The following is a 12635-nucleotide window of genomic DNA, read 5'->3' on the forward strand; positions in this document are numbered from 1 at the left end:
TTGTGCCAAGCCTGGCACATGCTGAGAGATGGGGTTTCCTGGCCACTTCATCTGCTCCTTCTGCTGGTGCAGAGGTCTCCTTGAATGGAACAAAGTCGGGGGGATGCCTTCGATATGTGGCCAGTGCCGCCCTCCCTGATAAATGGTTGGTGGAGAGGCTGCATGGAAAAGGCACTGACTTGGAGTTCCGTCCTTCCGGGTGTGAATCCTGACTCCTGACATTTACTTAACGGAGTGGCAAGTCATTGAGTCTGATTTTTCTCATCTGTAAAACTGTGTTAGGAGGGCGGTTGGGAGGACTGGCGGTGACAGTGGCAGGGCCATGGAAGTCGCTTAATAAGTGGTACTTTGATGACCGCTGTTAGAAGCTTGGGGAGGAAAACCATGAATCATATTATGAACGGAGAGATGCTATAGGAAATCAGCACACACTGGGAGCAATTTTAAGACCTCAGTGTCCACATTCGGAGGCCCATGAGATCAATCAAATAAGGGGGTTGCTTTAGAAAAATTTCTGTCTTTTTCTTTAGTTCAAAAATTGAGTGAATTTGCCTTTGTTAGAATATTACCCACTTTTACCACGAGGTGACAGCAAAGCACAACCCACTGCCTAGCTCACTCATTCCAGCCACCCTGTTAATTCTCTTCAGGAACGGTATTCATTGGTGAAGTGAGAAGCCCTAAGGACTCATGATTTCTGCCCCTTCTATCACATGGAAGTCTGAAGAAAGAAAGGAACCAGAACCACTCAAGGCTACATAGTTCTATAGTGGAAATCCTGGTTTCCTGAGTCCCAGACTGGGCTCTTTCAGCCCTATTTGCCTCCCTCCCTCCAGCGAGGTGGTCGTGGAAAGTGTGGCACCCCTGTTTGGGGGACGCTCACTTACCCTCTGAAATCTAGTAGTGACACTTTCCTAGCTGGTACCTAGTTCAGCTGCTACGAGGAAGCCCTTGGCTGCTGGGAAACATGTTCATCTCTCTGGTCCTTTGATGCCTGGTTTTCTCACTGACCCAATATGAAGAATAAAAAGACTCTGGCATTGCTTTTTTGAAATGTGGAGTTTGGGGCTCTGGGGCCCATCCAGGGTGGGCCTCACATGTGGGCACTGTAAATCCTATGAGATGTAATTTTAAAAGGCCCCACAGCCTTTCTGTCTCAAAAATATCTCTGACTCCTTATATGATTGGTCAACTAATCAGATTTACTGACATATAATGAGCACAAATTCATTTTGGTTAACAAGAGTTTTAGAAAGCTTACAGACTTATAAATCCTCATAGGAAGTCATTCGCCCCTTAGTATGAATTATTGAATGAGATTCTTTCCTCCTTAACAAACATCTAGTTGAAGTCAGCTGCGTGGAGCTGGAAGTGTTGATGGGGTAGGGAGAATGAACAGAGGATAGTTGGAAGTCAAGAAAGATTTTGGAGAATGGGCTGGTATGGTGTTCATGCATGGGGGCTGGGGGGCGGGGGGGAAGATGGGCCCTTTTCAGAGAAGAGTAAAAAAACCAATTTTTTTCTACTTCATAATTTTTCTTGGAGCTGTCCAAGACCTAGTACCATGTTCTTGGGCGTGAACCATCTTCCTCAAGATGTCCCAAGTTGATGATAGTGACAACGATTTCTGCCTGTTCTCTTCTGAAGTCTTGGAAGGGCACTTGTTAACTTTATCTTATTCTTCTGGTGTCCCAAAGGGACAAACGCTAGGCAGAGATGGTTCTCTTCATTTTGAACATGATGTTCAAGCGATGTTTCCCAGTTGGGGACTGCTATCCTGGCTTACCCCACGTGTCCGCCCGGTCCTCCTCTGGATCCTGTTCATCCCCAGTGTTGTGCCTTTATTTTTCTATCTCCAGGGATTTTTTTTTTTTTTTTAATGCTTTAGGACTCTCTGGGTTTTTTTGGCTGGGCCTGTGTTATTTGATCTTCTCTCCCAAGTCGGAGCCAGTACTGAGGTGAGGCCTGGAAACCCTCTTCTTTCCTTTTAAGGTTATGCTTGGTCCCTCTCCAGCTGTCACTTACGGATCGAACCCCACACCCCTGTTGTCTATAGCAGTTCTCCCCCAGTACCAAGTCTATTTTAATACTGTAATCCATCAATGAGTCAGGGCAGAGAGGAGCCATGTGGTTTGTCAGTGAGAGCGCAGGAGGAGGAAATGGGAGCTGCCCAGTGGTGGCATTATCTCATGACCAAGCTGGGTTGAAGTTTGTGTCTATTGGAGGGGGGCTGGGATTCATCCCTGGGCTGGGGGAGGGCCACCTGAGCCATGGGTGTGCAGGACTTTTTGTCAATGGGCTGAATATCCTGGATAGAGGTAAAAACAGCCAGCATGCAGACCAAGAGGTGTGGGAGCCTCCACTCAGCCTGCTCGAAGGAGAAGGTGTAGTTCATGTTCTGCTGAGGTGAGCTGAGGTGAGCTGAGGTGAGCTGAGGTGAGCTGAGGTGAGGTGAGGTGAGGTGAGCAGGGCTCTGTCTCCTGGAATCCATCCCTGTGCATCACTTTTGTCTCACATAATGTTTCCAATAAAGAGACTTATTGTCTGGTCTCCATCGGTGGTAGGTGTGGGTGTTGGAGAGCTCGCTGAGCTTCCCCAGCAGATGCAGTGGTCATTCTAGGAGTAGCCATTAAGTGGCAGGCCACGGACTTAAGTCAGAGCTGATGAAGCTTGAGGGTGGGGGATATGTGGGAATGAACCCTAATTGTGACAGCTTATGAAGGCTGTGGTAGAGAGACACTGGTCGCCCCCTCCCTGTGCCCCCCAATCTGCCATCTTCCCTACTGGGCGCCTAAGCTCATTGTCTTCTGAGAACGGGACATGGCGGACCTGCCTCTTCCTCATTCTCTGTGCTCCAACACTCCCCCTTGACTTAGGTGTTGAGGACTTAGGGTTGGGTGAAGGTGGTGGTTAAGCAATGGAGGCTATTCTTCCCATCCCTTCCCCAAACACACACACACACACACACACACACACACACACACACACACACACACACTACTTTAGCCTCTGGTCCCTGACACAAAAGCCCTTTGTTCAGGCCAAGACTGCCCTGTCCCCAGGGCTTTGTCTGGTTCCAAGCCCTGGGAACTCAGGCTTGTCTGAGTAGTGACTGGAGCATACGGATCCTGACATACCAGGAGCTTCTCACCACTTAGGTAGCTCTGGCACCAAAGTGCCATGGTCCCTCCACCTGAGGGTGACCCAGGGTTCTTTTCAATCACCTATATTAGGCCACGCCAGAGCAGATGTCCAGGGCTGCCTCTTGGGTGGAAGCATGTCTACACACTGGGGTCAGAGTGGGTTTGGACAGCTCTTCTGGAGCCCACTGGGGCTGGTCTTACCTCTTTTGTCCCTCTGGGCCCTACAGACCTGGAGAGTATAACATGCTCACATAGTGCTTTCTTTGTGGGCGGAGGTCAGGGAAGCAGAGCATAACCCTGTGGAGGGTGTCAGAATCTCGGGGGACTGGGTGAGGAGTGGGCTTGCGGGCTTGAACAAGCCCCCAGACTCTGGCTTTGGTCCATCCCTGTCTATGGCCAATATGCAGCCTTCACCCCCAGCATATTAAATGCATTTAAATTTTATTAAATATATCATCCATCTTTTCTGTTGTAAACATAATACAGGCTCATTGATGAACATTTGGGAAAAAACTTTAAAAACCAAAGAAGAAAATAAAATTCCTCTATTCCTCTATCGCTTGGATTTGGATTTGGATGGAACTTCTGTATTTCCTTCTAGTCTTTTTTTGACATTGTGTGTGTATAGTTTTCATATATATATATATATATATATATGTAGTTTTATGATTGGGACCATATGTATGTACAGTTTTCCCTGTTTAAAAAATGAACAGCATCAATATCTCTCACAGCATTTAAGAGTCTTCCAAAGGGCGCTTCCACTAGCTCCAGAGCACACTGCTACCTGGAGATTCCTTAATAGAGTTCATGAATTTCCTATTGTCGAACACTTGGTTGTTTCCATTTTTTGCAATGATAAATGATTCTACGTTAACCTTTGTCCCTAAGTCTATTTCCTTTGGAGAAATGCTCTGCGTGGAATTACTGTGTCTAAGATATGCGCATTCCAGGGGCTTCGGCCACAGGTTACCAGTCTCCACCATGGTCCCAGCAGGGTATGAGGGCAAAGGGTGAACGGAGTGTCTCCACCTGAGCGGTGGGGAGGGGGTCCATGTGGATGGGTGTGCGTGTTTGCCAAGCCCCAGCCTGTGCACGGGTTCCCTGGCCTGGCCTGTGGCCTAGGCTGTCTTCCTAGCAGGGCTTTAGATCACACTATGGCCCCCAAGACATTTGGCTTCCTTTCCCTTAGGTCCGACATGAGAACAAGTGTGTGGCTCTGGAAAGGTGTCCCTGTTTTCACCAAGGCAGAGAATATGCCCCAGGAGAAACCGTGAAAATTGACTGCAACACTTGGTGAGCCCCTGGGAGAGGCTTGCCTGGGGACTGAGCTGTTGGGGTGGGGTGAGCAGGAGTGGGGACACAGGGACCAACACAGCCACAGGGCCTCTGGCACTTGCCTCCAGCACCCTGGGGGAACATGGTTATTCTTTTCCTTTTCTCTGTGCCTCTGTTTCTCTATCTGTAAAGTGGGGGAGAATCTGTGTCCTCACCTGTGCTGACCCTGCATAGACAGTCTCCCGGGAGAGTAGTGTTTCCAAGAAGGACCTTAGCCCATATGGGTCATTGCATGTGTGACCAAGCTGCCAAAAGGCATGGGCTTTGGAGGGTCCCTCTCTGGACTCATACTGTCCTCTAAGCATACTGCAACTGTCCTTGTAATGGCATGGTTCAAAAAAGACCTTCGGAGGGTGGCTGGTTTTCTTCTTCTCTGTGGCCACCCTTCGCTGGCCCTTTGCTCACTCATCATGCCATGACTTCTGGGCTGTGCACAGATTCAGGGGAAGGCCCACGTGGACAGCGGTGGAAAGGGCTGGGACCTGGAAGGGGCTTAGCTGTCTCTCAGGCCTGAGGTCTGAGCTTACCACCTCTGATGCACAGAATGGGCTTCCTGATGTCAGCTCTGGTTACAGGGTGGTGGGGGATGGGTGCTGTGGCAGTTGGCAAATCACTGTAGATTTAAACAGAGCTATGTACACACAAAACCTCTCCTGGCAGAAGTTGATGGTTGATCACTGTTTTCCCAGCTCAGAACTTTCCTTCTGTTGTGTCTAGTTCTCCCCGTTCACCTCAGAGGGCTCTCAACCTCAGTGTCTCTGTTCTGTAGAGATTCCATGGCCATGCTCAGCAACTTCCAGGGAGGCTGAACTTCAGCAAATTCATAGCAGGGGGTCGTCAGAGCATCTGGGCTTCTTCCCCTGGCTTCCTGATGCCCTTGGGGGACGTGTTTGCTTCTTTGCTTCACTTTTCCCCTTGTAACAGGAGAGCAGCGTGGCTTCCCTCTCTCCTCCTTGGCCTTGTGCTCTAAAAATGTGACCGTTTATGACTGCAAACTGCCTTCCCACATCCACACCCCACAGGTCCTTCACTTCTAGAGGCTTCCTGGAGGGTTGGGTGGCACCCCACAGCAATCTGTTCCTTCACTGCCTCTCGTTCCCCAATGCCCCGAAGAGCCCCCCACACCACAGTACCCAGCTGGTCATCCTGGCCATTACTGTTCCTAGCATCTGTCGGGACCGGAAGTGGAACTGCACGGACCACGTGTGTGATGCCACGTGCTCTGCCATCGGCATGGCACACTACCTCACCTTCGACGGGCTCAAATACCTGTTCCCTGGGGAGTGCCAGTACGTCCTGGTGCAGGTGAGAGTGAGGGAGGGCGGGGGTGCTGTCTGTCTCTCGGAGGGGCCGGGAGGTGCTGACTGCCCTCTGGAGGGTTTCTGGGTCAGATTCTGCTGTTACGTCTGTAGAGAGAGTACTGGGGCTGATTTCTACGGCAGCAATTTTCCAGCCTGTAAAAGAGGGGCCTGAAATTCAGAGCAATGGTCCATTTTCCTTCAGCTGACCCGGAGACTTACAAGAACAGGGCAGAAGCTCCTTTGTTGACTGGGATGGGTGTGGGGGCAAGGCGACCACCAGCCCAAGTTAGCACCCACATGGAGTTAGAAAATTGCATCGGTTCCTTTTGGCAGACACAGCCTGTCAGGACGCACAGTGGGGAGGGCAGCCCAGGCTAGACTGAGCCCCCCCCCCACTAGTGCCCTGGTGAATGGCCCAGGAGAAGACAGTTGGAATAATCCCTGGAGTCGGCTTCCCGCCCTATGATCCTATTGTCCGCCATTTCCATTTCTAACCTAGTCCAGTTCAGAAGAGCAGGGACACAGAAAAGTCATATTGCCCAGGAAATCCTAGCTGGTGAGTAAGGGCACCGGCCCCTCTGCCTCCCTCTCCCCACCGTGTGAACTCCTGTAAGCTCCTCTTGCTGGTTGACACCAAAGTGAGTAAGCAAGGAGGTATGAGTGCTTTTCTCATGAGGGATGAGACAACTTGACTGTGAAGCTTTAAACAAATGTGGTCTCTCTGTCTCCATTCTCGGGAGGAATGGTAGGAGCTTGGCGTGGTCGAAAGTGAGGACCACAAACCCGTAGGAGCCTCAGCCCCGGAGAAAGAGCTGTGGGGCCCCATGAGTCAGGCAGTGAGGATGCCTGAGCATGCATGTCTGCAGGGCATGCTGAGAGTGGGGCGGAACCAGCAGCAGTGCCGAGCAGCTGTGCACAGAGCATGCGGGATGTGAGCAATAGAACCAACTCACCGAGCCTCTATCTCCCATGCCCCAGTGTGGCCCCAGAGAGGCATGCAGTGTACTGGGGGAGACAGGGCATGTACATCATGACATGGTTTTACTGACACTTATGAACCTGGCGTGTATTCTGCTCTAGAGCTTTGCTACAGATTATATATGGCAGCCCGTCTTTTGATTATCTGCTGCCCAACCTTCGTAGCAAAAGATGAGGTGACACCAGCCCTAGAACTCAACCACCCAGCCAATTTCATATATGAGCATCCAGAAAACATGACTAGACTAATTCAGTGCCACGAGAAGCAGCTGGCCAGATCTATTGCTCCCCAGCTTTTCCCCTGCCCAACCAAAGCTTTCCTAAGTGGGCCAGTTTTAGAGTCTCTTTCAAATTGTGCTTCTCTGTGGGTTGCTTGTTTTCCTTCATAGCCAGTCCTGCTGTCCGTTTTGATACTTTGTCCTGGATCCTCCCTTTTCTCCCTTCTTCCTTATCAAGACTTGACTCTTTTTTAGCCAAATCTCAGCGGATGACAAGAACCATGTATAAAGCATCTGTACCTTTGTTCCCTCGTTTACCTTCACAATCCCATTAACTCAACACAGACCCATTTAACTTAATCCCAGTATGGGCTGATTCTGTCTTTTAGAGGGGCAGATTGTAGGTGTGCATGTGTCTGTGGTGGGGGGGTGTCCGAGAGGTAAGTGACTTGCTCAATGTATCTAATAAGTGGCCGAAGCAAGGCTCACACCTTTTCCTGAGTGTCTTTTTTTTTTTTTCTCCTGTCATACCACAGCAATAGTCACCATGGGGAGGTATTTGCTAGAAACGTGTCTCTCCTTCCTTAATTTTCTATGCAACTGACCAGCAAGGACCAGCACTTCTTTATCCTCTATTCCCAACCAGAGGTGGTAGCTCAGCACCATGGAGCTGTGTCAAATGACCTTTGGTTACATTTCTGGGCCAGTAGTCCAGAGGGATTCAACCAGAATTGAGAGCCACAAAGTGCCAATGTGGTCAAACTGTCCTAGTTAGCTGGGTAAGACTAAGCACTGACAGGTTCTAGGTAGGGGCCTTTAGGCTGATATGTTCAGCAAAGCATACCACAGGCCACTTCCCCCTCTCCCTCTCTCCCTCCTTCTCTTCCTCATGCTTGCATTCTGGTTCATATGTAATGGCTGAAGATGATAAACCTGTCCTTTCTCTTCCTACCCCCATCTCATTCTCTTTCCCTTTCAATTTCATTCTCTCTGTCTCTCCGTCTCACACACGCACGCACACGCGCACACACACACACACACGTGCATGGAATGGTAACATCCCTTAACACGTATCCTTCGATGGTCTGAGATAATGAGATACCCATCTTCTGATCTGGGGAGAGGTAGCAGAGGTAATATTTCTCTCCTGGCACCCCCTTTCTCCAGGATTACTGTGACAGTAACCCTGGGACCTTCCGGATCCTGGTGGGGAACGAGGGGTGCAGCTACCCTTCAGTGAAATGCAAGAAGCGGGTCACCATCCTGGTGGAAGGAGGAGAGATTGAGCTGTTTGATGGGGAGGTGAGTGCCAGCCTTATCCCCTCCACCCTCATACCCCCTTTGTTCTTCTGTCAGCTGATTAAGGGCAGGTATCAAGCATTGTTTAGAACTTGTGTGATGGAATATTGTACAGCCATTAAAGAGCATGAGGTAGAGCTGTATCATGTGACCTTGACATAATCTATGAGAAGAACAAGTTGCAGATGACTATGGATAACGCAATCCCATTTTAATAAAATGAAGTACGGAGATGTGTGTGGAGAAGAACGTGTAACTATATCTGCCAAAGAATAGTGCTTACCTCTGGAGGGTGGAGTGGGGATTGGAGGGCAGGAGGCCTTTCCCTTTCATATATGTATCTATATATTAAGTGTATAGATATAAATATACACACATATTATATATACACATATCAGTATACACACACATACATGTACACACACGTGTATGCACCATACACACAACACACACAGATCACACCCACACATGCACACACACAACACACACATGCGCACATTCAACATACATGTGACATACAGATATACCACATGTGCATACACATACACGTACACAGGTAATATATGTGTGCATATGTACATACACATAGTATATAAGTAGCATGTATACATATATCATATACCATATACACATATATGCATAATATAAACACAGATCACATATACACATACATCTATCACACACATGTATATCACATGTACACGTGTACATATACATACGCACGTGTGCACATGTAATTCGTACATATATAATATATATACAAATATACACATCAATCATATATACACACATAAATGACATATACACAAATATATACATATACATTATATGTAACACACAGAAACATTTATTTTGGGATGTGATGGTGTTTTGGGGGATTTTTACTTTCTGTTTTTCAGTTCTTTTCAGATAAAATATTTTTAAGGGAGCTCAAAAGGGAAGTAAAGAGATTCAGTCCTTGTGTACTAAGAGTTTATGAAGTGGTTCTCAGAAGGGTGCAGAAGAACCACCTAGCATCTTAAGATACTGACCCAGGAGTCCACCCTGAGATTCTGACTTGTAGGTCTGGGTGGGACCCCAGAAGCTGCATGTGGAGGGCCAGGGAGTGCCAGGCTCTGGGCTCAGACCTGTCCTGGTATCTTCATTTTGTTCCATGGTCTCAGCCTGCATCCCCACCTTCTTGCAAATATGCACCACTGATCTCAGGGGATTGGGGGGAGAATTCCCCATTATTGACTGTGGGTCAGCAGTGTCGACTCTTTCAAAGGACGCATGACCGTGGTGATATCGAATAGGAGATGTGCACTTAAGATTAGCTCTGCATGTGGTACGTCACTAAGGAGAGAACCCTTGCAAAGGGGTGACAGGCCCTTAGCGATGACTTCAATTTTACAAATTAGTCAGCCAAACATGCTGAAATGGGCTCTAAGTATTCAGCACTGGCGACAGTTGTGCTAAGTCAAGGGCTCAGGTCAGAGTCCTTCTGGAAACTGAAATCCATGATTCCTGCCATGGTCTCCCTGTTCTGTCAGCGGTGACTCCTGGCGACAGGGACTCTGGGGAGTGGGAGAGGGGGAAGGAAAGGGAAGAGTCTAGTGCTCATTTATATAAACGGATAGATTTTTACATGAATTGCCTAGAGATGCTTCAAATCATATTCATGTTAAAACCAATCTAGGGGACCACATGCATTTAATGATCAAGTATCAAAAAATCCTTTTTTGGTACGGTGATGGCTACCTTCTGCTAGTTGGCTTCATTGTATTTTTAATCTCCTAATTATGATTTTGCTGCTACCTCTGCTGTCATCGGCTAGTCATAGGATTCTTGGCCAGTGATAGGCAAGACGGACCCAGAAACGTCCAGGCAGGGTGCTGGCCAGGAAGGGACATGCTCTGACCAGGTGGGGCAAACGACCTGTGGTTCTGGAGGGCTGTGGTGGCAGGCAGGGGTGTGGGGTAGAGGGAGGAGCCAGTCACTCCTGCCTGCCCTCCACTCTCCCTGTTCTCGTGCTTTGTCATCCTTCAGGTGAATGTGAAGAAGCCCATGAAGGACGAGACCCACTTTGAGGTGGTGGAGTCGGGTCAGTACATCATCCTGCTGCTGGGCAAGGCACTCTCTGTGGTCTGGGACCACCGCCTGAGCATCTTCGTGAGCCTGAAGCGGACATACCAGGTCAGGGGATTTTCTGTTTCCTCTTCATCTTATCTGTGACTTACTGTTTGCACCTTCCTCAGCCCACTGGCTTGCCCACCGTTGCGGGTGAGAGTGGGTGGTCCTCCAGCCCGGTCTCCCTCCTGACACAAGTAAGACCATGGATTCCAGGTCCGTGGAGTCAGCTTTGGCTGTTTTCCTGAGTTAGCCGCACGTAGGAAAGATGGTGGGTGCCCCCCACCCCCCCCAACCCAGCAAACAGTTCCTTGACTGGCCTTGCTAGGCATGCAGTTTATACCCACAAAAGAAGGAAATGAAAGATCAGGCAACAGCTTTTCTTAAGGTTTCTTAACCTGAAGAGGCAAACTGATCACACACACTATTATGATAATTGGGGTGTGGCCTTGCCATCGAGCCATCGACCAGCCCGGTTTGAGAGCTATTTGCAGAACTGCTGGTACCCTGCTTTTGTGAAAGTGATGGTATTTGTGGCCAGGTTCTGACAGTGTGTTGGGACTTTGTTTTTCTAACTGATGAGTGTGGGACAAGTGCTCTCTCTACTCTGGTGGCTGATTTAGTCTCGGGGCATCTCTGACAGCACCGTTCATCTCAGCTGCACTGAGGGGAGACTACATGGCCCTTACTTCTTGTGGCCACCCACTCTCTTTCCAGAAAGCATTAACAATTCACGCATTCATTTATTCACCAAATCCTTATTAAGCTCTAGTATGTGTCAAGCACTGTTTTGGGCACCGTGGATAAAGTAGGGAAAAAAACCATATATATATACACACACACACACACACACACACACATACAGATATAGTGTCTATATAATATAGATATTGTTATTATGTATAATATGTATTATTTTTATATACACATATATGTATCTCTCTCTATATCTACACATCCATACCCACATGTACATATATGGGGGTGTATATATATATATATATATATATATATATATATATATATATGTTTTAACTTGTCTTAGTTTCCTATTGCTGCTATAACAAACTACCACAAACTTAGTGGCTTAAAAAAGAAACATAAATTTATTATCTTAAGGTTCTGGAGGTCAAAAGTATAAAGCTGGCTGGTTGGCAGGGCAGCATTCTCCTGGAGGCTTTGGGGGAGAATCCGTTTCCTTGCCTGGTCTAGCTTCTGGGGCCTGCCCACATTCCTTGGCCCATGGTCCCATCCTCCATCTTCAAAACCAACAGCACAGCCTCTTCTAAGCTCCCTCTCTCCTCCTGTCACCTCACTCTCCTTACTCTGACATCTCCTCTGCCCCTTGTAAGACCCTGTGATTATCCCGAGCCTACCTACATTGTTCAGGACCACCTCTCCATCCCAAGAGCCTTAACCTAATCATATCTGCAAAGTTCCTTTTGCCATGTGTGGATTAGGGCGTGGACATCTTTGGGGAGGGGGCATGGTGTTGCCCACCACAACCCTGGTGGAGATCATATTCTAGTGGGGCTATTATTTTAGCTTGGTTGGTCCGATGAGACCTGTCTGCAAAGGTGACATGAACAGAGCCTTCAGGGAAGGGAGGGAGTGAGTCATCTAAATATCCAGACAAGAGAGTTTAGGCAGGTGGAATAGTGTGTGCAAAGGCCCTCCTGTGGATGGTGTTTGGAGTGTTTGAGCAAGGAGGCCAGTGTGGCTAGAGAGGAGGGACTGGAATGAGTGGTAGTTTACAAGGACAGGAGCCGTACTCTCGGGGCTATGAGGACTTTTGTTCAACGGTGAGAACATTCTTATGTGTTTCCCAGTAAGTTCACCCTTGTACCAAACCAAATCTGAAATAGAACAAGTCACATCTCTCTGTGCCAAGACAGGGCTCTAAATATGTTTCAAGAGCATCGTGCTGTTTCTTTTGCAGTCCAGATATTTCTAGTTCTTTACATAGTCCTTATGTGATGGTTTCTGTTCATTCAGTAATGACTTGTTCGGGACCCGTAGCTGCGCACATGTGCATGTTGTACGCATGAGAGGTGAACATGGAGACACATGAAATATGATGTCGACCCGGGTGGCATTCAGTATAGAGCAGAATCCTGGACAGCCTGTTCTGGACAGACTACGGTCGTTCAGATAATGGGCTTGCCTGTCCGTGGTAAAGTAGGACCAGAACATTCCCTCTTTGGACCTGGACACTCTCATTGACATAATGTTGAAGCAGCTCCTCTCTC

At 48.3% G+C, this 12635-nt stretch overlaps 1 protein-coding gene across 2 annotated transcripts in view; it reads left to right on the forward strand.

Annotated features, from left to right (window-relative positions):
• VWF (von Willebrand factor) overlaps positions 1-12635 on the forward strand; it is a 145158-nt gene that overhangs the window by 71924 nt on the left and 60599 nt on the right. For both annotated transcript variants that reach the window (XM_027595203.2, XM_027595204.2), the window contains 4 exons: positions 4336-4439; positions 5648-5786; positions 8146-8280; positions 10306-10452. In XM_027595203.2, coding sequence (XP_027451004.2) covers positions 4336-4439; positions 5648-5786; positions 8146-8280; positions 10306-10452 — 525 coding nt within the window. The remainder of the gene's footprint in view (positions 1-4335; positions 4440-5647; positions 5787-8145; positions 8281-10305; positions 10453-12635) is intronic.

The sequence above is a fragment of the Zalophus californianus genome, chromosome 9, assembly GCF_009762305.2.
Source record: "Zalophus californianus isolate mZalCal1 chromosome 9, mZalCal1.pri.v2, whole genome shotgun sequence".
NCBI lineage: Eukaryota > Metazoa > Chordata > Mammalia > Carnivora > Otariidae > Zalophus > Zalophus californianus.